General features: G+C 42.3%; 3 protein-coding genes across 3 annotated transcripts in view; 1 reads left to right on the forward strand and 2 right to left on the reverse strand.

The window, feature by feature from the left end:
• The window catches only part of LOC308121909 (alpha-1A adrenergic receptor-like), a gene marked incomplete at both ends in the record, with an annotated part of 10,100 nt that extends 2,053 nt beyond the window's left edge, over nucleotides 1-8,047 (forward strand). The window contains 4 exons of the mRNA XM_080483435.1: nucleotides 1-222; nucleotides 1,987-2,380; nucleotides 6,907-7,028; nucleotides 7,736-8,047. The exon at nucleotides 1-222 is cut by the window's left edge and continues 30 nt beyond it. Of these exons, the coding sequence (XP_080339561.1) occupies nucleotides 1-222; nucleotides 1,987-2,380; nucleotides 6,907-7,028; nucleotides 7,736-8,047 (1,050 nt within the window). The remainder of the gene's footprint in view (nucleotides 223-1,986; nucleotides 2,381-6,906; nucleotides 7,029-7,735) is intronic.
• An 8,200-nt stretch (nucleotides 8,048-16,247) lies between these two features.
• LOC308122325 (late histone H2B.L3-like) lies at nucleotides 16,248-16,690 on the reverse strand. The gene has a single exon (XM_080484083.1). The coding sequence runs from the start codon at nucleotides 16,682-16,684 to the stop codon at nucleotides 16,319-16,321; it is 366 nt and encodes a 121-aa protein (XP_080340209.1). The 5' UTR covers nucleotides 16,685-16,690; the 3' UTR covers nucleotides 16,248-16,318.
• Nucleotides 16,691-17,120: 430 nt separating this feature from the next.
• LOC308122326 (late histone H2A.L3) lies at nucleotides 17,121-18,366 on the reverse strand. The gene has a single exon (XM_080484084.1). It carries the CDS (start codon nucleotides 18,338-18,340, stop codon nucleotides 17,966-17,968), a length of 375 nt encoding a protein of 124 aa, XP_080340210.1. The 5' UTR covers nucleotides 18,341-18,366; the 3' UTR covers nucleotides 17,121-17,965.
• Between the last annotated feature and the right edge of the window lie 8,017 nt (nucleotides 18,367-26,383).

Below are 26,383 nucleotides of genomic sequence, written 5' to 3' on the forward strand. Positions count from 1 at the left end.
TTCTGCGACATCTGGGCGGCGGTGGACGTCCTGTGCTGCACGGCGTCCATCATGTCTCTGTGCGTCATCTCCATCGACCGCTACATTGGCGTGCGCTACCCGCTGCAGTACCCCATGATCGTGACCGAGAAGCGGGCGCTGCTCGCCATGCTGGGCGTCTGGGTCCTCGCCATCGTCATCTCCATCGGCCCGCTGCTGGGCTGGAAGCAGCCTCCGTCACAGGTATGGGAAAATGCCTGGCACCTCATCGAAAACTGACGATTAATATGTGAAATATTGAGTTTAATAAATACAAAAATACCTTCCAACAAATGTTCACTTTCACGTCATCTTCTTTACAATGACAGAATATCAACTCAGGTTAGTTAACAAAGCTGTAGTGCTGCTCTGTACCACAGGGGGCGCAGTGAGTCATTTCAGTGCCTCATTTATCCAGAGAAGAAGATGATACAGGAAGAATAATGATGACGATGATGATGATGATGATGATGATGATGATGTTAAAAAAATAAGAAAAAAAACATCAAAAGCCTTTTTCTTTGCAGATTTTTCACACTTTTTGTATATTTTCTGTGACTATAACATTTTGTTGTGCACCATAAGGACAGTTTCTCTCTTTATTTTCTATTTGTTGGCCTCTTTTAGGCACATACTGTGTTAATTCTTAACAGTCATTTTACTCACATTTTGAGTAAAGTGTTTATCAATTCATGTCTATTTATTACGCTTCATTACAACGTTTTTTTTAATGTACGTTGTTTTACATTTTCTTACTTCTACATTTCTCACATGTTTTTGTGAAGTTGATTTTCACAGCTTCAAATGTGCATTTCCTCTGTCATTTTTTCACACAAAGTGTGTCTCGTGTCTGCTGGTAACAAGAGCCGTCTGTCGGGCCGATTCTGTTGTGGAGTTGGAAGGAGGGGGAAGTGAAGACGCTGGTTGTTGCACAATAGTGGCTGTTTATTCCTCGTTTAGTACACACTGGACTAACACCGCACATGTCACACACACACCCGCAGTATAGCACCAAGACAGCAACAAACTACACTTCCCAAAACATGCTCCAACTCCATTTCCCACAATGCACTTGTCATTTAAAATGACAGGCATGGTGAAATTAAAATATGTAAAAAATATTTTTTATCTGGATCACCACCAAACCCGAATGGGTTCTTCCCTTGATCAAAATGCACATGTTCACCAATTTCTATGAAGATCAGCTCATCAGTTTTTGAGATATCTTGTTAACAGACAAATAAAAGTGGGTGATTTTATAATCAATTTTTATGATCCTAGGTGGAGGTAAAAATGCCTTTTTATTTATTTTAAACAGTTGTATACCTCCATGTCATAAATACTCCTCCTTCCCCTCCATTTTCCTATTGAGGAGTTGGGACGTCTGTTTAGATTTGCTGTCACTGATTCTCCTGTGGAGTTGTTGTGTTTGTTGCGTTTTGTTAAAACCTCCTCTTGTGTCAGAATATGGTGGAAAAATGTGGACTCTGAATCTGGAATTACACTTGAATGCCTCGTTTTGTTTGGTCACCAAGGAGAATGTTTCACTTTATTGTTATAGACGGCTCAACGGTATATATCTTTAAAATTCTACTGAATAAATTAATAAATCTGTGCAGTTTGATGATGTGTGTATGTCGCCCCTCTGCAGTGGCTCCTTGTCGCTTTTACGACATTCTGTGAAAATAATAAGAATCAGTCACATAAAAATGTTGATAAATGGGACGCTAAAGTAAAAGACTGGTCAGTAAAAGACGACGTTAATAAAAGGCCACGGTGAAAAGACTTGGTGGCTAAACTAGCCGAGATGGTTAAAATGACTAGCTGGTTTAAGCCCTTTTAGCCGCTTTAAAGCTGCGACTAGAAAAGCTAAAAGTGTTTTATACAGTGAATGTATTTAGTGGAAAGTCTGTGGAAACGTTTCCAGAGCTCTGATCTCACTGGTTCCTCGTCTCGCCCCTCCTGCAGGACGACTCGGTGTGTCTGATCACCGAGGAGCCGTTCTACGCCCTCTTCTCCTCGCTGGGCTCCTTCTACATCCCGCTGGCCGTCATCCTGGCCATGTACTGCCGCGTCTACGTCGTGGCCAAGCGCACCACCAAGAACCTGGAGGCCGGCGTGATGAAGGAGCGCCAGCAGGACTCCAATGAGCTCACGCTGAGGATCCACTGCAGGAACCAACAGATCCAGGACATGTGTCCCGCCTCCAAGTCCGGAGGGGGCGGGGCCTCGGCTGCACGCAGCTCGCTCACCGTCAAGCTGCTGAAGTTCTCCCGTGAAAAGAAGGCGGCCAAGACGCTGGGCGTGGTGGTGGGCATGTTCATCCTCTGCTGGCTGCCGTTCTTCCTGGCTCTGCCCATCGGTACGTCCACACTGCCACAGCACATCTGGACCTGCCGCTGCTGCTCATGCTCCGCTAAACCTGCCGGTGCCACTCCCCTAAACCTTCTGCTTCAGTTCTGCTCAACATGCTTCTGTTGCCCTGCTACAAATTGCTGCTAAACCTCCTGCTACTGCTCTGCTAAATCTGCTACTACTGCTCTGCTAAATCTGCTACTGCTGCTCTGTAAAACCTCCTGCTACTGCTCTGCCAAACCTCCTACTACTGCGTTGCTAAATCTCTTGCTACTGCTCTGCTAAACCTCCTGCCAAAGCTCTGCTAGAACCTCCTACTACTGCTCTGCTAAACCTCCTGCCAAAGCTCTGCTAAATCTCCTACTTCCACTCTGCAAAACCTCCTACTACTACTCTGCCAAACCTCCTACCACTGCTCTGCTAAACTTCCTGCTGCTGCTCTGCTAAATCTGCTACTACTGCTCTGCTAAACCTCCTACTACTGCTCTGCCAAACCTCCTACTACTGCCCCGCTAAACCTCCTACCACTGCTCTGCTAAACCTCCTGCCAAAGCTCTGCTAAATCTCCTGCTACTGCTCTGCTAAACTTCCTGCTACTGCTCTACTCGACCTAATGCCACAGCTCTGCTGGGCTCCTGTTACTGCTCTGCTAAACCTCTTGTGACTGCTCTGCTAAACCAACTTCTGTTGTGCTGGACCTGCTGCTAAACCTGCTCTTGAGGCTAGAGCTCTGATAAATCTACTACTGCTCTGCTGAACCTGCTGTCATGCTACATCAGATTTCTTAAAACTTAGCAGAGATTCTGAGCAGAGTGTTGTTGTTTGTTTGTTTTTTTTTATTGAAATTGCGCTGCTTTTCTTTGAAAGAGTTTCAGTCTTGTTAGTAAATTGTACGATACTGTGCGGAGCCATTTTTAGCCAGACATGTTGCTGTGTCAGTCACACAAACAGTGTAAAACAAGGTGGGCTAATGCTGATATGATTTTCATTTCTTGATATGTTAGAAATTTTACTCCTGTTTTCACAGTTGAGTCATTGTTACATCATAACCTCAGCATTTCAAGCTGGTTGCCACGGTAACCTGAGAAGTTGGTTGCAGGTTGTGAATACCGGCCGACGTGTCTGAGCTGTAAAAGTGAGACTGATGTGAGAAAGCCTCCACAAACTGCACATGGAAAACTGATATTTCATATTTCTTCATATTTTAAATATTTGGCCCAAACAGCGAAGGCCCGGGGCCGATGTCAGCGGCCAATCAGCAGCCCCCGCTCTCTGGGAGCGAGCTGCTCGTTTCCCACAACACGACACAATGAGACGTAAACAGCTGAGATTTGAGCCGCTTCAAGGACAAGCATAGCGGCAGATTTCCCAGCATTCACCGCTCTCCAGTCCATCAACCATGAAGCTCGGGTCACTCCAGACTGGAGCTGCTGCATTCACCACCAAACAAAAACTATATTCTTGAAGATTAACTATTTTTATCTGTTCAGCTATTTTGACGCCACATTTGTGCTTAAAACACGAGAGCCATGGTTTTTCTATTAAGTCCTCTTTGTTCCTTTTCAGTCCCGGCGAGCTCAGGTGGTAGAGCATGAGGCTTGCAATCTCAAGGTAGAGGGTTCATGTCCCACGCCAGGCGCCACCTTCACGTGGGCTCACCACCCACAGGAAAGGTTCATTATCAGTGCAATGTGATCTGGGTGACGGTGCTCAGACTGTGACCCGGAAACAGATAAATGGGTGGATGTTCCTTTTTATTCCTTTAGATAAGCAGCAGCCATATAAAACTCTGTTGACACAACGTTTTCAAGTGGAAACGGAAAACTTCCGTAGCCTTTTGCGTGGCCTTTTACACGACAATGATGCTGAGAGCCACTCAAAACTCAACTTTTTGAAAACGCTCCGACTCTGTCGCCGTAGTAACAGGATAAAATGCTCGTGGTCTGTCTCCATGTAGACGCAGGAAACACTGCGAAGACGCATGGTAAATAGTTCTGCACATGCTCAATTACAACAGTGGTGGCCTCCAGAGACTCCTGGGACTTGGTAGTTTTATTTTGACAGTCAACGTAATAACAATCGAACTTGGTCGTCTGTCCACTGGAATGTACGTGTTCCCCCATTGTTGATGATTGTAGTGTTTAGTTCTCTGCGCGCATTACAAAAACAAACAACAGCACCCACTAGTGGCCCAACATGAAAACTACATTGTTTCATCTTGTAAACGGACATAATTTCAAAACATCGTCGCGTTGAAGCAAGATTTTTCTGAAACTTAAATGCACAAAATAAACAAACAGGCATTTTTACTTGAAACGTTGTCGTTCAATCTTAATCCCTGAGCTTGTTTCCTTCTGACTGAAAGTTACAACTGAAAACAGCTCAGTGGAAAGTTGTTCACGTTTTCATATACAAGAAAATAAAGAGCCAGAGTGGCATTTCTTCAAAGCTGGACTAAACATACAGGAGTTATTGTCCTTATAAAGCGTACAGATTACTTTACCATGTTAATTCTGAGTTAAAAATGTGTGCAATCTGTTAAAAAAAGAATCTGGAGCGAGTTCACTTCATGTTTTTAATTTCAGGGTGCAGATGTTCAAAGCCATTATATTAACTGTAGATTACGAACTAGTTAAATGTACCTGGAAGGACTCGGAGAAGAGAAAAATCCTGTAATCTCTATTTTTGTTTATTTCAGGCAGAACAAACTTGATTCCTAATAAGATTCCTTTAAAAGGTTTGCTGGTTCGGAGCTTCGGTCGGAGACCTTGATTTCCTAAAAAGGGTCGGTGAACGTCTCCTGAGGTCAGACGGAGCGGTAATCCCGGGATCTGTCTGCAGGACCGAGCTTTGTACGAAGGATTACGGTCCTTTCACACACTTTAATGCTCCGAGAAACACGTCTGTGATCTCAGGACGTCGGCCATGCTGTCAGTCAGAGGCCGAAACCACTCTTATCGTTTACAAATCACACAAATAAAGTAAGCGAAAGACATTAAACCCCCTCTGACAGAAAGTAGAAGGTGACTTCTGGTCACGCAGACTTCTTTTTCTGCTGAGTCATCATCTGCTCCTTCGTAAATCAGACACTCCGACACGCCCGGGGTGTTTAAAGAGCACTTGTTGTGATTTAACGCTCGATTGCCCTCATCTTCTGAGCTGCATTACAGATCAGGAAGTGGAGAGGCAGGAACCGTCTCGGAGCAGATGAAGAGTGAGTCAGCTCTTCAGAGCCAGCAGGTTCACGCTAATGACGATGAATTGGGGTCGCCGCCGCCATGATTTCAGACAAGGAGAGTGGAAGTGAACGCCTCCTACTGCAGTTTACAGATGAAATTCTGCGGTGATCATCTCACAGTCTGACTGCTGCTGTAAACTACGTCAGCTAACCGACCAATAGAATTGCAGTATGAAATGATGTACTGACCAGTACACGACACTGGTGCTAAACCCAAATCGATGCTACGATGGCAAAGTGCGTCAGAAAAACTATGTGAGATGTAAATGAAGAAGACAGTCGAGTAGAGTTGTGGCAACAGAAGCTTTTTTGGGGGGTAATTTCCCTATTCTTTATTGTTGCGCAATCACGTTGACTCACGTACATCGTAGGCTACGATTAACCTTGAGTTTCATCGTGTAACAAACATGGCGTCCTCCACAGTGTTCATGCATTATATCCACCCTGTTGATTATTGTACACATGATCCACACCAACTACAGTTATTATAACAAGAATTATTAGACGGTCACCAGGTGGATCAACTATTTAATATTGTTCTATACATTACATTTAGTTGATGTTCCCTGAACGCCTCACATGTAAGCTGTAGAAGGATGAAAATACTCGGTCTTCTCAAATTTCCTGATAAATTCTTTACAAGGGAATTTTTTACTTGAATTTGTTAGATGCTGTTGAAATGTTGTTTGACCTGGTCAGTGCTGAGTTTAACATGCGGTACCTGAACGCCTCGGCGGGGCGCTGGACGAAGGAGTGAGACGTGAACAGAAAAAAAAGAGAAACTCGATGAATGTCTGTCTTTTACCCTCGAAGATAAACAACTCCTTCCTGCTCTCTAAGGTACCATCACCAAACTTGGAGACAGCGCTGCACGGCGGCGGGCAGGTGTCATGTTTTTTTTTCTTGTTTTTTTTTCTTTTAACTCACGACAGGTTTTTCAGATTTATTATATAAAGTCAGAAACAGCTGCCGCAGGCGCAGGATGCCTTACAAGTCCTTGCTCGGGGAGAAATAATCCACGTGCTGCTCAGTCTGCCTTATCTGAGGAACCAGATCCTCCCAAATCCTCTGACATCACCCCCTCGCCCCCAGCCTCACCTCCGGGTCAGACCTCCTCATCCTCCGCGGTGTTTACCTCGGCGGAGACGTGAAGGGAAAATATACGACGCTCCGAGAGAGAAGGAGCTGCTTTATGAAAGTCAAGTTAACGCTGTGAACACAGAGAACCCTGACTCTTTAAAGATGATGATGAGGATGATGATGATGCTGATGAAGATGATGATGTTTGTTTCCAGGTTCATTTAACAGCAACCTTCGTCCTCCTGAAACTTTCTTCAAAGTAATTTTCTGGTTGGGATACTTCAACAGCTGCCTCAACCCCATCATCTACCCCTGCTACAGCCGCGAGTTCAAACAGGTAACCCCTACTACCAATATTAATGCCAATACTACTTCCGATACTACTACTGCTGATACTACTACAGATACTACTACTCATACTACTACAACAGATAATGCTGCCAATACTACTACTGATAATATTACTGATATTATTACTACCAATACTACTACCGATGATATTACCGATACTAGTACCGATATTCCTACTGATATTACAACCAATGATATTACTGACACTAGTACTGATACTACTACAGCTCATAGTACCGATACTACTACTGATGCTAAACTAATGGCATTACTGATACTACTATTGATAATAGTATCAATAGTACTACCAATAATAGCACTGATACTACTATCAATAACAGTATCAATACTACTACCAATAACAATACAATTACAAGTACTGATAATAGGTTTGATGCTACTATTGATACTACCGATAACATTGCTGATACTACTACCAATAATAGTATTGACACAACTACTACTATTGATATTAGTAATACTTCTACAGATAATATTGCTGATAATACCACTAATACTACTGATACTCAAGATACTACTACTGCTACTGAAACTACTTATCATCCATACAGTTTCAGTTTAATTTGTGACTATTTCCTAAATATTCAGAAGTTGAAATGGATGAAAGCAGTTTGTGCAGTGCTGATGCTCCGCCCTCTTCCTGCCTGTTGTGACATCACTTCCTGTCCTCAGGCATTCATCCGGATCCTTCGCTGTCGCTGGAAGAAGAAGCGTCAGGGCTGGCAGGCGTACTACAACTACCGCAGCCAGCAGGGCTCCAACAATTCATCCTTCCTGAACGGCAGCCAGCAAACGCTGTCCTCCGTCAGCCCCAGTCCACACTGCGTAGCCCCCCGGCCCCGCCACCCACCGTGGCCCTCCTCCAACCGCAAACCCTTGCCCGGCTCCGCGGGGAGGGGAGGTCGTCAGGAGGCGGGGCCGGTGGCGGATAGGGGGACATCTCCGAATGGACTGAGAGTAACCAGAGAAAGAGAGGCGTGCTGAGCCAACAGGAAGTACTGAGTGAATAGCCACGCCCTCACCCTCCCCTCACAGCCGCTAACAGGAAGTGGACTTTAAAACACGCACAAATGGACTCAGGTGGCGATGGTCCAACCTGTTTAAAACCAAACTCTTTCAGTGGTTTTCAAAATAAAACTAATGTTTTATACTGAAGCACGTCAGAGAGACATGCTTTTGTTGTGAAAGTCTCACCTATGTCTGATTATGTCAGAACTTCTGATGTGACAGTGTCTTCTGAGTCGCATAGTCTGACTATTATTGTGGCAGTAATTATCGTAAAACTTTTATTGTGACAATCATCACAGTCTTATTGTGAAAGAGCACCTGACTTATTATAAGCCTTTTGTTGTGAAAGTCATTCCTCATTCATTAAAATTAGACTTTTGTTGTGAAAGGTTTTGATGACAAGAAGTATTACTTCCGATGGTAGTGATTATAGCAGAATTTTTATTGTGAAATACTCAACAGTGGTGTCTCAATAATGATCCTGAAATGCTTTTATTGTGAAGGTTTGCCTCTAATGATTGTTTTTTTGTGAAGAGTCACAAAAAGATTTTTAATGTGAAATGTCCAGAATAAGACTCATATTGAGAAAATATGAACTCCCTGAACTTGAGACCACTCTTATTGTGACGGTTTGCACAGACTGATGACTTTAATAGTGAACGTCTGCGGCCAACGTTTTTAAAGTGAAAAACTTGGTAATCACAGATTCTTATTTTGTAATCCCTATCGCCTCCTTTCGTTTTCCGTCTCTGTGCTAAGCTAGGCTATCAGTTTCTCTTTGTTTTCAGTGTTTGTGCTAAGCTAGGCTATCAGTTTCCCTTTGTTTTCAGTGTTTGTGCTAAGCTAGGTTAGCAGTTTCCCTTTGTTTTCAGTGTTTGTGCTAAGCTAGGCTATCAGTTTCCCTTTGTTATCAGTGTTAGTGCTAAGCTAGGCTATCAGTTTCCCTTTGTTTTCAGTGTTTGTGCTAAGCTAGGCTATCAGTTTCCCTTTGTTTTCAATGCTTGTGCTAAGCTAGGCTAAACATGTGCTGCACACGTCTGTGCTGAAGGGGCTGAGTCACGTGACATCAGTGTTTGGAGTGTAATTAAAATAATGTAAATTAATTAAAAACGATCAAACAGCCTTCATGTGTCTCCATTGTTGAATGACGCTTATGATTATCAACTCTAACATAAACACATTGAAGTAGAAATATAAATATTCATATATAAAAGCAGATTCTTCTTTGTGGTTTGGTTTGATACAAACAATCAGGCATGTTGATAGATGGACAGTAAGAACAATGGTTCCTCAGTTGAATCATGACTCCCAGTCCTTATTCTCCTGGGACTTGGTAGTTTTATAGTTGACAGTCATCGTAATAACAATTGAACTTGGTCGTCTGTCCATACAAATATCTACGTACTCCCATTGTTAATGTTTAAAAGTGTTATTCCCAGTACTACATGTGTGACGTTTCATTGCAAAAATAATCAACAGCATCCACTCTTTGTCTAACATGGGAGACTGCTTTTAGCATTTCTGCTGTTTTCCTAAAAATGGAATTTTTTTCAGAACATTGCTGAGTAAACGTGACATTTTCTTGAAATGAAAACTCAAAGTGGATACGATTTCAATTGAAACGTTGCGTAAACTGGCCTTTAGGCAGCTCAGATAAAAATGGTTTTGTTATATATATTTAAAGATGAATCCCAAAGAGGCCAAATATCAGATTATATGTGTATGATCAGTAAACAACTGTGACTTTTTCCATCCTATGTTCCCTTTAAAACAGATTTATATCACGTGTAGCTGCTCGGAAAAGGAAAACTCCCTCATTTATTAATATTGTGTGGAAAAAAAGGAAAATTAATAATAAGAATAAGAATAAGAATAATAATTAGTACGATTTTCTTGGCAGCATATAAATAAGAAATGAAGGGGATGGAAATAAGTACACTTGAAAATAGTATTAGAATACCTGAATAACGAAAGCATGTTTGTAAATTGTCTGTTCTGGTTACATTTGAATATCTTCTAAATAAGCAAATGATGTTAGACCTACAACTATTACTGCATTATGAGAAGATTGATAATACATGTTTGGATGAATAAAAATGTAAAACGTGCTGCATTTTTTACCTCTCAGTTTGATTCAGATTTGATTCTGTGATTCTTCCCATTTTCTGGCTTAATTCATGGTTGCAATACTTTTGTCAAACGTCAGAAGCTGAGGAGCCTCAAAGAGATGGAAGCAGTGACATCTAGTGGTAGCATGTGATCACTGCCCCATAACAAATTTACTCTAAACCTGGAAGATAATTCTTCATAAGGAAAATAAGTCGTATTTTTTTTTTTTTTTTTTTTGTCAATCATTATATCCATGACCGTTTTGATTCTGTTAGTGGCTAATATTTACTTCAGGATCCCTCTGATGGTGGCTTCTTTTAACTCTTTAAAGAGTCTAAATTTGTAATCTCACAGGTGTCTCCGTTTTTGTTTTGTTTTTACCGTGCTTTTAGAGATTGTTTTATAAAGTGCATCACAATTATATAATGAACAGGGTGTCCCAGTTGCAAAAAACAGATTCCTATGATGTAGACATATGAAACTACTGCAACATTCATAAATCATCTTGATTTATGAACAATTCATCACAAGTAATAAGAATCTTTGAAATTCAGTGGAAATAAACTTAATTTGTTGTCAGTTACTCAGCTTTTCTGTATCTTCGGCGTTAAGTTAACTCTGAGTAATGATTGTTCTTTGACTATTTCTTTAATTTTTCTATTATACACTTCATTCTGTTACTGTAACCTACCTGGATTTCAGTGACTTTTAACAAACACGACTCAGAATCACAGTTATTAAGAAGTTTCCTCGATCTACTGAAACATGAAGTTTCACGTCAGATCACATCTTCATATCTCCATCAATATCTGAGCATAAATATAATCTGTTGCAGGTAATTAAGTAAATTACATTTTATCTAGCGCCGATAACAACATCAATTCAGAAAGTAAAGTTCAATGACCATCTCATTAGTAACTTTATTACCAACACTGTTGATTCCTTTTTCTCATGGAAAGTACAGAAGAACAAATACTTAAACTCCTCTGCACATAAACTGATTATATATAATTCACAAGATATTTGAGATAAATGGTCCAAACCAGTGGTGGAGGAGTGATGGACTTCTGAGTTCGCAGGTTCAAATCCCACAGCTGACGGGTCACCGTGGCTCCCTGAGCGTGACCTTTGACCTCCTGCAGCACGTGGCTGCATCTCCATATCCTAGAGGGTCAATGTGGAGAAAAAAAGAAGGGATTTTGTTCAATGGGATTAAAAATATTAGTTCGTTAAATCGCCTCTTTTGTCCAGTTTTCACACCTGAAGAAAACAAAACTAACATTTGATCTCCTTTGACTCACAAGACTAATATTTCTATCAAAATGTCTCATTTTAATTTAATTTTGGGAGGTGTTCAGTATTAATATTCAGCTGTACCACGATCATTACGACCTCTGCTTCTGTATAAAATATATTATTAATATATCAAATATGCATCAAGTGAAGACAGTAGACCTAAGTCTCATGATTCTGAGTTAAAAAATGTATATTTCTGCAGACACTGGCCCTTATCGCCCTGATGTAATAATATTTAAATCAGGATTAAAAACTTCAATTCACGCTCAGGAATATTCAGAAAATTTTAAAATTAAACATTTAAATTATTTAAACTTGATAAACACAACATATGTTTTGTTTTATTATCATGTATTGACTTATATTCTGTTATATATATATATATACAGTATATAATCTCTTTTCGCATTGCTCACACAAAGATATTTCACATATGTTGTAATTAGCATCATATATTTATATTTATTCCCCTGCCGATCGTCTGTTTTAAGTATATTGTCTCTACATTATGAATGTGCTCGTTATTACACATATATTAATATTGTGTATTAGATACCTCACATTGTATATTCAACAATTATGTTTGACTTCTTTTCCTGTGTGATTCTCCTTCACTTCCACCACAGATGGAAATTATCGTCAGAGAAACTAAAATCTAATCTAATCTGATTTAATATAAAATAAATAACCCCCCCCCCCCCCCCCCTCCCAAAAAAATAAAAAATAAAATAAAATGTCTTTTGGTGTTGAAGTGAGTTTTTCTTTCTGTGCTGCTGTTGAATGACTTTCCTCTGGAGTGGATCAGGTGAGGTTTGGATCACCTGAGGCTCAATCTTCCGCCCGGATCCGCTCTGTGTTTACCTCCACCCGAAACTCCCCCCATTCTCCCCCCCTCAGACCCCCCTCAGGGACCAGCCCGCTCTAACTCAGCCCCCGGACTCCTCTGCTGACAGAAACACACATTTATTCGTTTCTTCGCGCCGCTTTTAGCGCATTTAGGAGACGAAACGTGCGTAAAAGTGTGTGCGAGCGGCTCCGTGTGAGCGCGGCAGCGGGCGGTTTGAAGACCTCCGTGGAGCCGAGAGGGAAGGGTGGAGGTGGGACATGAGCCCGGTGTGGAGGACCGGGGGTCTCCTCTCCGCTCCTGTGGCACGCGCGCCCGCAAGCGCTTCTTTTGTGCGTGATTTGAACGCATAAAGTGTTTGAGAAAACACAACGAGCTGCGCGCCCCGGGCGGCCGCTTCTCTCTCCACGGTTCCCATGTGCGTCATAAATTACGCACGGCGCGCGGAGGTTCTGACAGATTCACCGATCGCACGAGACATGACGGAAGACACGACAGCAGCAGCTGCGGGCAAAGCCCAGAAGAAGAGGGCCCCCCGGAGCAAGAAGCCCGGGACCCCCCTCTCCAAGCTCATCGTGGAGGCGGTGGCCACCAACCAGAGCCGCAAGGGGACGTCGATCCAGGCCATCAAGAAGTTCCTGAGCACGAAGGGGGTGGACACCGGCAGGATGAACTCACGCATCAACTTGGCCGTGGTCCGGCTGGTGAAGAACGGGGTCCTGAGGCAGCTCAGAGGGGTGGGGGCCAGCGGCTCCTTCATGCTGGCCAAGAAGACCCTTCAAGCCAAACCGGCCAGGAAGACAAAGACCACCAGCAAACCCAGGACCCCGAAGACACCCAAGAAGACCACCAAGAAGTCTCCTGCCAAGAAAACCACTGCCAAGAAGACCGCCACCAAGAAGTCTCCTGCCAAGAAGACTACCACCAAGAAGACCGCCACCAAGAAGACCGCCACTAAGAAGACCACCACCAAGAAGACCGCCACCAAGAAGACCGCCACCAAGAAGACCGCCACCAAGAAGACCGCCACCAAGAAGACCACCACCAAGAAGACCGCCACCAAGAAGACTACCACCAAGAAGTCTCCTGCCAAGAAGACCGCCACCAAGAAGACCACCACCAGGAAACCAGCGGTCAAAAGGTCCATCAAACCAAAGAAGTCCAGCGGCGCCCGGAAGGCGACACCAACCAAGAGGTTGAGGGCAAAGAAGTAAATCATCCAGCAACGAACACAACAACGGCTCGACTGTGAAGAGCTGCAGACCAACAACACCCACCAACAACCACCAACAACCACCAACAACCACCAACACCCACCAACACCCACCAACACCCACCAACACCCACCAACACCCACCAACAACCACCAACACCCACCATCCTCACGCTGCCACTGGGAGATGTCTTGGAGGTGGGAGTTATTACTGTCTCTGAGAATAGTTTAAATATATTTAATCCTCAATGCAGCAGAACAATATAGTGATAAAATATTGTCTTTATAATATTATTATTCATGTTCTTGACATCTGGCCACAACTTGCGTTTTTGTTAATTCTATTGTTTTCTTTTTTGATCATAGTTTTTATCATAAATATATTTTTATTAAAGATGTTATGTTGCAATAATGTTTGTAAGTAATGTCAGTAGCCTTCTTATAAACAATATTTAATTTAGCTTTATTGCATTTGTTATGTGGTTTTTCGGTATATTTTGTGCTTAAGATTTAAATGAGCAGCTCCCCCCCCCCACTATCAGCGAAGTCTTAATTTATATATAAAAAAAAAAGTATTTGAAATTTCAAATGATTTTTGACGTCCTATGGTGGAGCAGCTTTTTGGCGCGTGCCAGCGCTCTGGGCCAATCCTCGCTCAGCTGTGCGGACGCTCCACCCACCTGCTCGACAAGCAGCCCCACGAGCTGAGAAAAAGTCACTAAAAACAAACTGTTGACGCAAACATATGGAACATTTCCTTTTATATTTAGACTTCATGTATTCGAAAAACTTATTTTGACCGTTTATTTAAAAGCTATGAAATCTGACGTCGTCAACATGTCGCGCATGACTACAGGCGGAGTGACTAACAGGCGGAAGAACAACTAGTTCCTGTCACTGCGTCTGCAAACAGTTATATATGCTGAGTAAATGTGAATACCTCAAATTTAACGGAACATACGTATTTGGAGTAAATGTTTACTCGTTGATGCTGATTAAAACAACCCAAATAATCACGAAATGCCTCTGCTGTTATAACGTTCTATTTGTATTGACATATTATGAACATATATGAGGAAACAATAAAATAATATAATGGAAAAAAAATACATTTGGATTTTACTTTGTATGTGTCAAGGAAATCTAGTAAAGTTGTAAAAAAAACAAAATTTTCTGACAAAAAAATCTATTTTGACTAAAATAATATACATTTTAATAAAATAACTCAGCTGAAGGAAGAAAATGCTTTCAGTGTGTGTGGGGAAAAGAAAACCCCAAATTATTCTAATAATAATAATTGTAAAAAGAAAATAATTTTACTTTTCGCAGCCTTAACAAAATATGTTTTTCAGGTAGAAAGGAGCTGAGATATTAAAACAAAAATTCAATAATGAGATTTATTGGGGATTGGGGACTAAACCATTTTAGAATAAATCCACTTATCAGAATTGTGTTTCTAAGTATAACTAGTACATGAAAACGCTTATTTTCACTAATTATAAGAGAATGCAATGTATCACGAATCAGTCTAGATCAGAACAAAGTTCCAGATTCAGTTGAAAATGTTAATCAACTAAATTGAAGATTTCCAAGTCAAAAAAACAGAAAAAGCAGCAGGTTTACCATCAATCCATCGTCTGTGTTCAGCAGTTACTTCACATTTCGTCTCCTTACTGTGTCCAGAAAGAAAGAAAGAAAACCAAGGCTCTCAGGAATCAACAATCAAGACGTCACTTCCAGTTTCACTAGTTGACTATCCTGTTTCTCCATAAAGGTGCAAGACGACTCCCATTATGTTAAACAGATTGACCACCTTAAGATATAGAACTTATTGGATTCATGATCTTGGGCAGAGCAAAGAAACTGACGTCATCTTGGAAACGGTTAAACAACCCAGTGATTGTGAGTCGAGTTTGTTCGAGTTAAAGACATCCGAGTCTTTACAGTGAGAAACTTTACAGAACGAAATGTAATATTGAAAATTTAAAGAGAGACGAAACATTACCGAGTTAAATTGAAGCAGAAGATCCAGAAAATGGTTCAAACGCAAAACAAATGATGAGTCGCTGGTAGTGGTGGATAGATCAATCTGGATATTGATGTTATATTATCAATATATTGATATCGAATGATAATAGTGCAATGCGATTTATACTTAGTTGTAGTTTCGCTCCTTTATGCACACTGCATGAAAACACATTCTGTTTTAACTTGTTATGAAGTCATAGTTTTCTACAATTTGTTTATTCAAGAAAAAAATCCAGACTTTACAATGTAATGTAAATTACAAACCCTTCCAAAGTTCTATTCTGGGGTTTAACTCATCAACAAACCAAAGGTAAAATCCAAAAAGAAAAGAAAGGCCATGGAAATTCGTAAATTTATCAATTTCACGGTGGGTTAGTCTTGGTATCTGCAACACTGGCCCTGTACTTGGATACCGGGTTCATACCAAATCTTACAGTATCACACAACACCAGCTGGTGATTAATCACTTTATAAATCAACAGGTTAGCTTATGAGTTTTACAGAAGGTCACTATGTTAGTGCTGAAAACGTGACCCACTTTACACTATCAAACCTGTCAGGGATCACAATTTGATTCCATGGAGAGAAGTCAGACAAAACAGTGATTAAGAAGTAATTTTTTTTTATCAACAATCTTCCAGGTTTAGAGTAAATTTGTTAAAACCATAGATCCAGTGTTGGTGCAGTGGAAACGGAGTGCGGCCCTCAGAGGTGTGTTTGGCCCTGAAAAGGGCCTTTGGTTGGGGTTCGGGGCTCCTCACTTGGAGCTGGTGTACTTGGTGACGGCCTTGGTGCCCTCGGACACGGCGTGCTTGGCCAGCTCCCCGGGCAGCAGCAGGCGCACGGCGGTCTGGATCTCCCTGGAGGAGATGGTGGAGCGCTTGTTGTAGTGAACCAGGCGGGACGCCTCGGAGGCGATCCGCTCGAACAGGTCGCCGACGAACGAGTTCATGACGCTCATGGCCTTGGACGAGATGCCGGTGTCCGGGTGCACCTGCTTCAGCACCTTGTACACGTACAGGCCGTACGCCTCCCTCCTGCCGCGGCGCCTCCGCTTCCCGGTCTTGGGCTTCGGGGCGGACTTCTTGGAGCCTTTCTTACCCGCTTTAGGTTGATCAGACATGTTGCGTTGTTTGGTTCAGGTTGTTCTCCTCTGCGGCTGTAGCGCTCTCTTTATAGAACAAGCTCATGCAGATATCCCTGCGCTGTTGCTCTTCTGTGATTGGCTGATGTGTGAAAACAATGGCTGTCAATTTGAGCGGTTTGAACATGTTGGAATTTTCTCACGGAAGCGTAATTAAATGTTGATTTTTCCGGAATTCAGAGAAACGTTTCAGGGTTTTCACGTAACGAAACATCAGAACACAAAAATAAACGGTTGACATCGTTTTTATCTCGACGTGTCACGGAAGGTAACTTTAGGTAAAGCGGCTTAAAAGTGAAACTAAACTACGTGGAATGGCGCCACAATAGAAAACATGAATAAAATGTAAAAAAAAACAACAACAACCGAGCAGATCGACTAAAATAAGATTGTCGTAAGAAGTCGTATTAAATAAACGTCTTCATGAGTTTATTCAAACTGTTCAATGGGAGCACATAAAGAGAACACAATAATATACAGATTAAACATGAATATTGAGCCGTTTTGTATTAAAACAGATTATTTAAAGTGATTAAAGTTCATCTGTAGGTGCATCAGATTAGTTACACAAGACAAAACTTCAACTATACAGTGAATTATTGAACCGAATTTGATAGATAGAAATAATAAAAAGTAGAATAAGCGGTAAGAAAAAAACAACTAACAACCGATAGATCCCGGATGGAATTTTTCCATTAAATATATATTAGATTTAAGGTGTTAAGTCGATAGAAGAGTTTGAAATATGAACAGAACAAGGAATCTATTTTGGAAAAAGCAACAATTTTAACATTTATAGAATATATAAAAATATGTATTTTAAAGTATAAATGAAGAAATTACAAATACCACACTGCTGAGGTAGAATCACACTCAAGTACTAAGGTATATGAATTACTTCCGGATATTTGTAAGTTGTATAATATGACGTCAAAGACAAGTAACCTTGTGCTACTTTAATCTATATAATCTAATGTATTACTTATTTCTAATGGAGTAATGTCAACAGTTTAAATGTAGTCTGGAGTATTTTACTAAATGACACCGTGTAGAATAATTTGCTTGTTTATTAAATCTCGATAAAACATGTAACGTCCAGCTTCAGCTGTAATATCAAGGTGAGACTCCTGCTCCAACCCTCAGCCTGTGTGACTATAAGTTCTATATATTGTAGTTGTAGAAGTATAAGTTGGCTGTTTGCCCTCCAGCTCGGAGTGTGTGGCTCTTAAAAGAGCCGTTGTGTTTGCCCCCCGGCGGCCTTCACTTCTTCTCGGCCTTCTTGGGCAGCAGCACCGCCTGGATGTTGGGCAGCACGCCGCCCTGAGCGATGGTGACTCCGCTCAGCAGCTTGTTGAGCTCCTCATCGTTGCGGACCGCCAGCTGCAGGTGACGCGGGATGATGCGGGACTTCTTGTTGTCGCGCGCAGCGTTGCCGGCCAGCTCCAGGATCTCCGCGGACAGATACTCCAGCACGGCCGCCATGTACACCGGAGCCCCGGCGCCCACTCTCTGCGCGTAGTTGCCCTTCCTCAAATGCCGGTGGACACGACCCACCGGGAACTGCAGCCCGGCCCGGGAGGAGCGGCTCTTCGCCTTGGCTCGGGCTTTTCCGGCTCCTTTGCCACGTCCAGACATGATTAATGTTTCTTCTTCTTCTTCAAATTAATCGATAGAGAAATAAACTTCACCTTAAATCGGGTTCCTGTATTTATTCTCTGGTAGCTGCTCGCTGATTGGTTATATTAATCGCGAGTGTGATGGTCCAATCAGAGCTCGTCTCACTCTCCTGCTGAATTCAAGCGGACTTTAAGTTTCAGTCAGATGAAACACGGAAGATGAAGCGTTTTCATTCCAACCTGCCACCTCACATTGACAATAACAGAACAGAGTGTTCACACATTTTATTAGTAACAACACAAAGTGTCTATTCTGTGGAAACCAGCGGTTTGTAGATAATTTTCTTTGTTATCATAATACCGAATCAGAAACAGATTTATTGCCACTTTTCACCATACGAGCAATTTGTTCTGGTGTGATTGGTGCAAAACAGTGAAATAGTGCAAACAAGAAAGAAAAAGACAATAGCAAGAGAAAATAAATAACTGAATTTAAGAATTGTTATTATTATTATTGTTATTGTTATTATTAGGAATAATACATTATATTTATCAGCGCTTTTCTGGAAACCAAAAGCAGTAATTACATTGAAAACCTTAATTTGCAGCAGACTGACATTGTGTCAAATAAATGCGCTTGTTTAAAAACATTTTAAGATGAGATGAAAAAGAGTCCAGGGATTGGATGTTTCTGATGTTGAGTGGCGTGAGTTCTCATTTATCAACCTGTAAAACACAAATCTGACTAAAAATCATACCGGAAATCTGAACCCCTTTTTAGCATTTAATATCTAAACACACTGTCTGCTTTTAACAACATGAATGTCATCACAATTCAGAAATATTTTTCTTATGTCTTATATACTTAATCTATTCAGAAGCCGTTTAAATGTAACCTGAGGAAACAGCTTATTCTTCAGGTATTGTAATCGTGTTTTTAAATGTGTTTATTCTTATCACCTACCTTTTTATTAATGTGCGGCCAAAAAAGTACGCAGACGTGTAACTACCACTATTACTCTAGTCTATACAAACCATATTTTATTTATTAATATTAGCATTTAAAAGAAAAAAACAAGTGTAATCTTTACAAGTCACTTTAGAATTGAGGACCCAGTTTACAGTCATGTGTTCACTATTTAAGTTCTAGTATCTAAATATATTAATTTCCTCTTTCTGCCAAATTTATACACATAAGTCTCATTAATCTCATATCTTAATATTAGACAAAAGTTGATTCGAACAACTGGGTAGATTTGAAAATTTAAACTTTTAGTGTTTCCTCCAATAATGGAGCAGCTTTGTGGCGCTGCTGAGCTCTGGACCAATCAGCGCTCAGCTGAGTAGATGCTCCGCCCAGATTCTCCCGCCAGATGTGAACAAGACCAATCAGCAGCAGCTCACCTGCTCAGAAAATAGTTACTGAAAAGAACATTTTGTGCTTTTCTTTTCTTGTAATTATTAATATTGATTCCATTAGTCTCCATTATTAATCACTCAAAGATGCAGAGTTTACTTTTAGAGCGTCACTTAATGTATTAATAACGTTATAACATGAGTTATAACTAGGTTATGATGAACTTTTTACCCAAATCAGCTGAAAATATCATGAAAATGCAACCCTGCTGTCATCAACTTCTTTATAGTTAATATCCTGTAAAAGATCAATACAGTTCTATTTTGGTCTGTGTTTGTTTAGTAAAGTCCTCAAATGTATTTTCGAATGAAAAAAGCCAATTTTACCAACATTATGCACATTTAATGAAATAACAAAAACGATCTTTTCTTACTGATATTGGAATACTGAAATACAGAATTAATGGTAACTGACTTATTTGACCCATTAAACTGGATAATAACAGTTAAAGAAAATCCTTTTACTTTTCCTGGACTTTAAAAATACAAATTTATTTTGTCTTACAGGAATAAAAAAACAGGAGTGTTTCAAATAAAATACAATAACGATCTTTAAATGTTCAAAAAAGATCAGGAGTTAGCATAAAGCCCCCTCTTCTCTCTTTTTTATTTTCTTTGATTCAAACTATTTAATCTTTATCTTTGTCTTTGCTTTTCCTGTGTGAGCCTCCTTCACTTCCACAGCAGACGGACATTACCGTCAGAGAGACTAGAAAGAAGATCTATTCTAATCCGGTTTAATATAATATAAATGATTCAACAAACAGAAGAAAACCTTTTTTTTCTTTTGGTGTTGAAGTGAGTTTTTCTTTCTGTGCTGCTGTTGAATGACTTTCCTCTGGAGTGGATCAGGTGAGGTTTGGATCACCTGAGGCTCAATCTTCCGCCCAGATCCGCTCTGTGTTTACCTCCACCCGAAACTCCCCCCATTCTCCCCCCCTCAGACCCCCCCCCAGGGACCAGCCCGCTCTAACTCAGCCCCCGGACTCCTCTGCTGACAGAAACACACATTTATTCGTTTATTCGCGCCGCTTTTAGCGCATTTAGGAGACGAAACGTGCGTAAAAGTGTGTGCGAGCGGCTCCGTGTGAGCGCGGCAGCGGGCGGTTTGAAGACCTCCGTGGAGCCGAGATGGAAGGGTGGAGGTGGGACATGAGCCCGGTGTGGAGGACCGGGGGTCTCCTCTCCGCTCCCGCGGCACGCGCGCCCACAAGCGCTTCTTTTGTGCGGGATTTCAACGCATAAAGTGTTTGAGAAAACACAACGAGCTGCGCGTCCCGGGCGGCCGCTTCTCTCTCCACGGTTCTCATGTGCGTCATAAATTACGCACGGCGCGCGGAGGTTCTGACAGATTCACCGATCGCACGCGACATGACGGAAGACACGACAGCAGCAGCTGCGGGCAAAGCCCAGAAGAAGAGGGCCCCCCGGAGCAGGAAGCCCGGGACCCCCCTCTCCAAGCTCATCGTGGAGGCGGTGGCCACCAACCAGAGCCGCAAGGGGACGTCGATCCAGGCCATCAAGAAGTTCCTGAGCACGAAGGGGGTGGACACCGGCAGGATGAACTCACGCATCAACTTGGCCGTGGTCCGGCTGGTGAACAACGGGGTCCTGAGGCAGATCAGAGGGGTGGGGGCCAGCGGCTCCTTCATGCTGGCCAAGAAGACCCTTCAAGCCAAACCGGCCAGGAAGACCAAGACCACCAGCAAACCCAGGACCCCGAAGACACCCAAGAAGACCACCAAGAAGTCTCCTGCCAAGAAAACCACTGCCAAGAAGACCGCCACCAAGAAGTCTCCTGCCAAGAAGACCACCACCAAGAAGACCACCACCAAGAAGACCGCCACCAAGAAGACCGCCACCAAGAAGACCACCACCAAGAAACCAGCGGTCAAAAGGTCCATCAAACCAAAGAAGTCCAGCGGCGCCCGGAAGGCGACACCCACCAAGAGGTCGAGGACAAAGAAGTAAATCATCCAGCAACGAACACAACAACGGCTCTTTTCAGAGCCACGACAGACTGTGAAGAGCTGCAGACCACCAACACCCACCAACACCCACCAACACCCACCAACAACCACCAACACCCACCAACACCCACCAACACCCACCAACAACCACCAACACCCACCAACACCCACCAACACCCACCAACATCCACCAACACCCACCAACAACCACCAACACCCACCAACAACCACCTACACCCACCAACATACACCAACACCCACCAACAACCACCAACACCCACCAACAACCACCAACACCCACCAACATACACCAACAAGCTAAAGATGCAAAAATGGTTCCAGAGCTTAAACAAACTAACAGCATTAAATAGATACCTTCCAATCCTAATTATAATTCTTCTATCTTATTAATGAAAAGTGATTCTGTTATAACATCCTCCACCTCAAGGTCCAGATCTGAGTTCTTTCTATCATGGAGTCAAAATTCGTGGTCCAGTCAGTTAGAAATCAAAGTAACCTGTGATCCCTGCATGTCCATAATACTATGATATAACCTTATATATGTCTGCAGGATCAACGTTGCTCTGAATACACGGGAAGTTAGAATTAGGAAGACGTATCAGATTGAATAATATGTCAACAGAAACGCAGGTAAAAACAGAAAACATTGTTAAACAGCCAATGACAAAGCTGCAGGTGTAACTGTCACTCTCACAATTCAGAAATATTTTTCTTATGTCTTATATTCTTAATCTATTCAGAAGCCGTTTAAATGTAACCTGAGGAAACAGCTTATTCTTCAGGTATTGTAATCGTGTTTTTAAATGTGTTTATTCTTATCACCTACCTTTTTATTAATGTGCGGCCAGACGTGTAACTACCACTATTACTCTAGTCTATACAAACCATATTTTATTTATTAATATTAGCATTTAAAAGAAAAAAACAAGTGTAATCTTTACAAGTCACTTTTGAATTGAGGACCCAGTTTACAGTCATGTGTTCACTATTTAAGTTCTAGTATCTAAATATATTAATTTCCTCTTTCTGCCAAATTTATACACATAAGTCTCATTAATCTCATATCTTAATATTAGACAAAAGTTGATTCGAACAACTGGGTAGATTTGAAAATTTAAACTTTTAGTGTTTCCTCCAATGGTGGAGCAGCTTTTTGGCGCTGCTGAGCTCTGGACCAATCAGCGCTCAGCTGAGTCGATGCTCCGCCCAGATTCTCCCGCCAGATGTGAACAAGACCAATCAGGAGCAGCTCACCTGCTCAGAAAATAGTTACTGAAAAGAACATTTTGTGCTTTTCTTTTCTTGTAATTATTAATATTGATTCCATTAGTCTCCATTATTAATCACTCAAAGATGCAGAGTTTACTTTTAGAGCGTCACTTAATGTATTAATAACGTTATAACATGAGTTATAACTAGGTTATGATGAACTTTTTACCCAAATCAGCTGAAAATATCATGAAAATGCAACCCTGCTGTCATCAACTTCTTTATAGTTAATATCCTGTAAAAGATCAATACAGTTCTATTTTGGTCTGTGTTTGTTTAGTAAAGTCCTCAAATGTATTTTCGAATGAAAAAAGCCAATTTTACCAACATTATGCACATTTAATGAAATATCAAAAACGATCTTTTCTTACTGATATTGGAATACTGAAATACAGAATTAATGGTAACTGACTTATTTGACCCATTAAACTGGATAATAACAGTTAAAGAAAATCCTTTTACTTTTCCTGGACTTTAAAAATACAAATTTATTTTGTCTTACAGGAATAAAAAAACAGGAGTGTTTCAAATAAAATACAATAACGATCTTTAAATGTTCAAAAAAGATCAGGAGGTAGCATAAAGCCCCCTCTTCATTCTTTTTTATTTTCTTTGATTCAAACTATTTAATCTTTATCTTTGTCTTTGCTTTCCCTGTGTGAGCCTCCTTCACTTCCACAGCAGACGGACATTACCGTCAGAGAGACTAGAAAGAAGATCTATTCTAATCCGGTTTAATATAATATAAATGATTCAACAAACAGAAGAAAACCTTTTTTTTCTTTTGGTGTTGAAGTGAGTTTTTCTTTCTGTGCTGCTGTTGAATGACTTTCCTCTGGAGTGGATCAGGTGAGGTTTGGATCACCTGAGGCTCAATCTTCCGCCCGGATCCGCTCTGTGTTTACCTCCACCCGAAACTCCCCCCATTCTCCCCCCCTCAGACCCCCCTCAGGGACCAGCCCGCTCTAACTCAGCCCCCGGACTCCTCTGCTGACAGAAACACACATTTATTCGTTTCTTCGCGCCGCTTTTAGCGCATTTAGGAGACGAAACGTGCGTAAAAGTGTGTGCGAGCGGCTCCGTGTGAGCGCGGCAGCGGGCGGTTTGAAGACCTCCGTGGAGCCGAGATGGAAGGGTGGAGGTGGGACATGAGCCCGGTGTGGAGGACCGGGGGTCTCCTCTCCGCTCCCGCGGCACGCGCGCCCACAAGCGCTTCTTTTGTGCGGGATTTCAACGCATAAAGTGTTTGAGAAAACACAACGAGCTGCGCGTCCCGGGCGGCCGCTTCTCTCTCCACGGTTCTCATGTGCGTCATAAATTACGCACGGCGCGCGGAGGTTCTGACAGATTCACCGATCGCACGCGACATGACGGAAGACACGACAGCAGCAGCTGCGGGCAAAGCCCAGAAGAAGAGGGCCCCCCGGAGCAGGAAGCCCGGGACCCCCCTCTCCAAGCTCATCGTGGAGGCGGTGGCCACCAACCAGAGCCGCAAGGGGACGTCGATCCAGGCCATCAAGAAGTTCCTGAGCACGAAGGGGGTGGACACCGGCAGGATGAACTCACGCATCAACTTGGCCGTGGTCCGGCTGGTGAACAACGGGGTCCTGAGGCAGATCAGAGGGGTGGGGGCCAGCGGCTCCTTCATGCTGGCCAAGAAGACCCTTCAAGCCAAACCGGCCAGGAAGACCAAGACCACCAGCAAACCCAGGACCCCGAAGACACCCAAGAAGACCACCAAGAAGTCTCCTGCCAAGAAAACCACTGCCAAGAAGACCGCCACCAAGAAGTCTCCTGCCAAGAAGACCACCACCAAGAAGACCACCACCAAGAAGACCGCCACCAAGAAGACCGCCACCAAGAAGACCACCACCAAGAAACCAGCGGTCAAAAGGTCCATCAAACCAAAGAAGTCCAGCGGCGCCCGGAAGGCGACACCCACCAAGAGGTCGAGGACAAAGAAGTAAATCATCCAGCAACGAACACAACAACGGCTCTTTTCAGAGCCACGACAGACTGTGAAGAGCTGCAGACCACCAACACCCACCAACACCCACCAACAACCACCAACACCCACCAACACCCACCAACAACCACCAACACCCACCAACACCCACCAACACCCACCAACACCCACCAACACCCACCAACAACCACCAACACCCACCAACACCCACCAACACCCACCAACAACCACCAACACCCACCAACACCCACCAACACCCACCAACATCCACCAACACCCACCAACACCCACCAACAACCACCAACACCCACCAACACCCACCAACAACCACCAACACCCACCAACATCCACCAACACCCACCAACAACCACCAACACCCACCAACAACCACCTACACCCACCAACATACACCAACACCCACCAACAACCACCAACACCCACCAACAACCACCAACACCCACCAACATACACCAACAAGCTAAAGATGCAAAAATGGTTCCAGAGCTTAAACAAACTAACAGCATTAAATAGATACCTTCCAATCCTAATTATAATTCTTCTATCTTATTAATGAAAAGTGATTCTGTTATAACATCCTCCACCTCAAGGTCCAGATCTGAGTTCTTTCTATCATGGAGTCAAAATTCGTGGTCCAGTCAGTTAGAAATCAAAGTAACCTGTGATCCCTGCATGTCCATAATACTATGATATAACCTTATATATGTCTGCAGGATCAACGTTGCTCTGAATACACGGGAAGTTAGAATTAGGAAGACGTATCAGATTGAATAATATGTCAACAGAAACGCAGGTAAAAACAGAAAACATTGTTAAACAGCCAATGACAAAGCTGCAGGTGAAACTGTCACTCTCTCTGGTCCTTCTTGTAAAGTTGCCTAACTGCTCCTTCAGGAATTTTCTTACCCTGCTCGAGCCTCTGACTTTAGTCACTCCCAGACTTTGGGACCTTCCCAGAAAAAACAAAAAAGGAACGCATCAAGCTGCGGGAAGTGTCACCTCTACCTCCGGTTTTAACTGCCAGAATAAAACACTGAGCGAGCAGACGACATGTAGACTTGGGAAAACCTCCAGAAAGGTTTGACAGTTTAACGTGTCAAGTTTCGTTAAATCTGGAAGAAAGTGAAATATTAAGTGTATGAAGCTCTGCTCTCATTATTGTCTACCTTCACTTTTTCTAAAGGAACTGATCTTCATGCAAAACATCTAATATGGAGAAAAGCGTCTTTGTATTATTGGTTGTAAAACACATACTAACGTCTTAAAATATATTTCACATGGGGAGGTCAAGCCATTCGAGCAGCTAAATCTTATCTTCAAACAATTTATATGTTTTTATGCAGTAAATATATGTTGTATTTTCACGTTAAGAAGAAAAAAAGCCAATTTATATTTTCCAATG

Source organism: Lipophrys pholis (genome assembly GCF_963383615.2).
Source record: "Lipophrys pholis genome assembly, chromosome: 16".
Lineage (NCBI taxonomy): Eukaryota > Metazoa > Chordata > Actinopteri > Blenniiformes > Blenniidae > Lipophrys > Lipophrys pholis.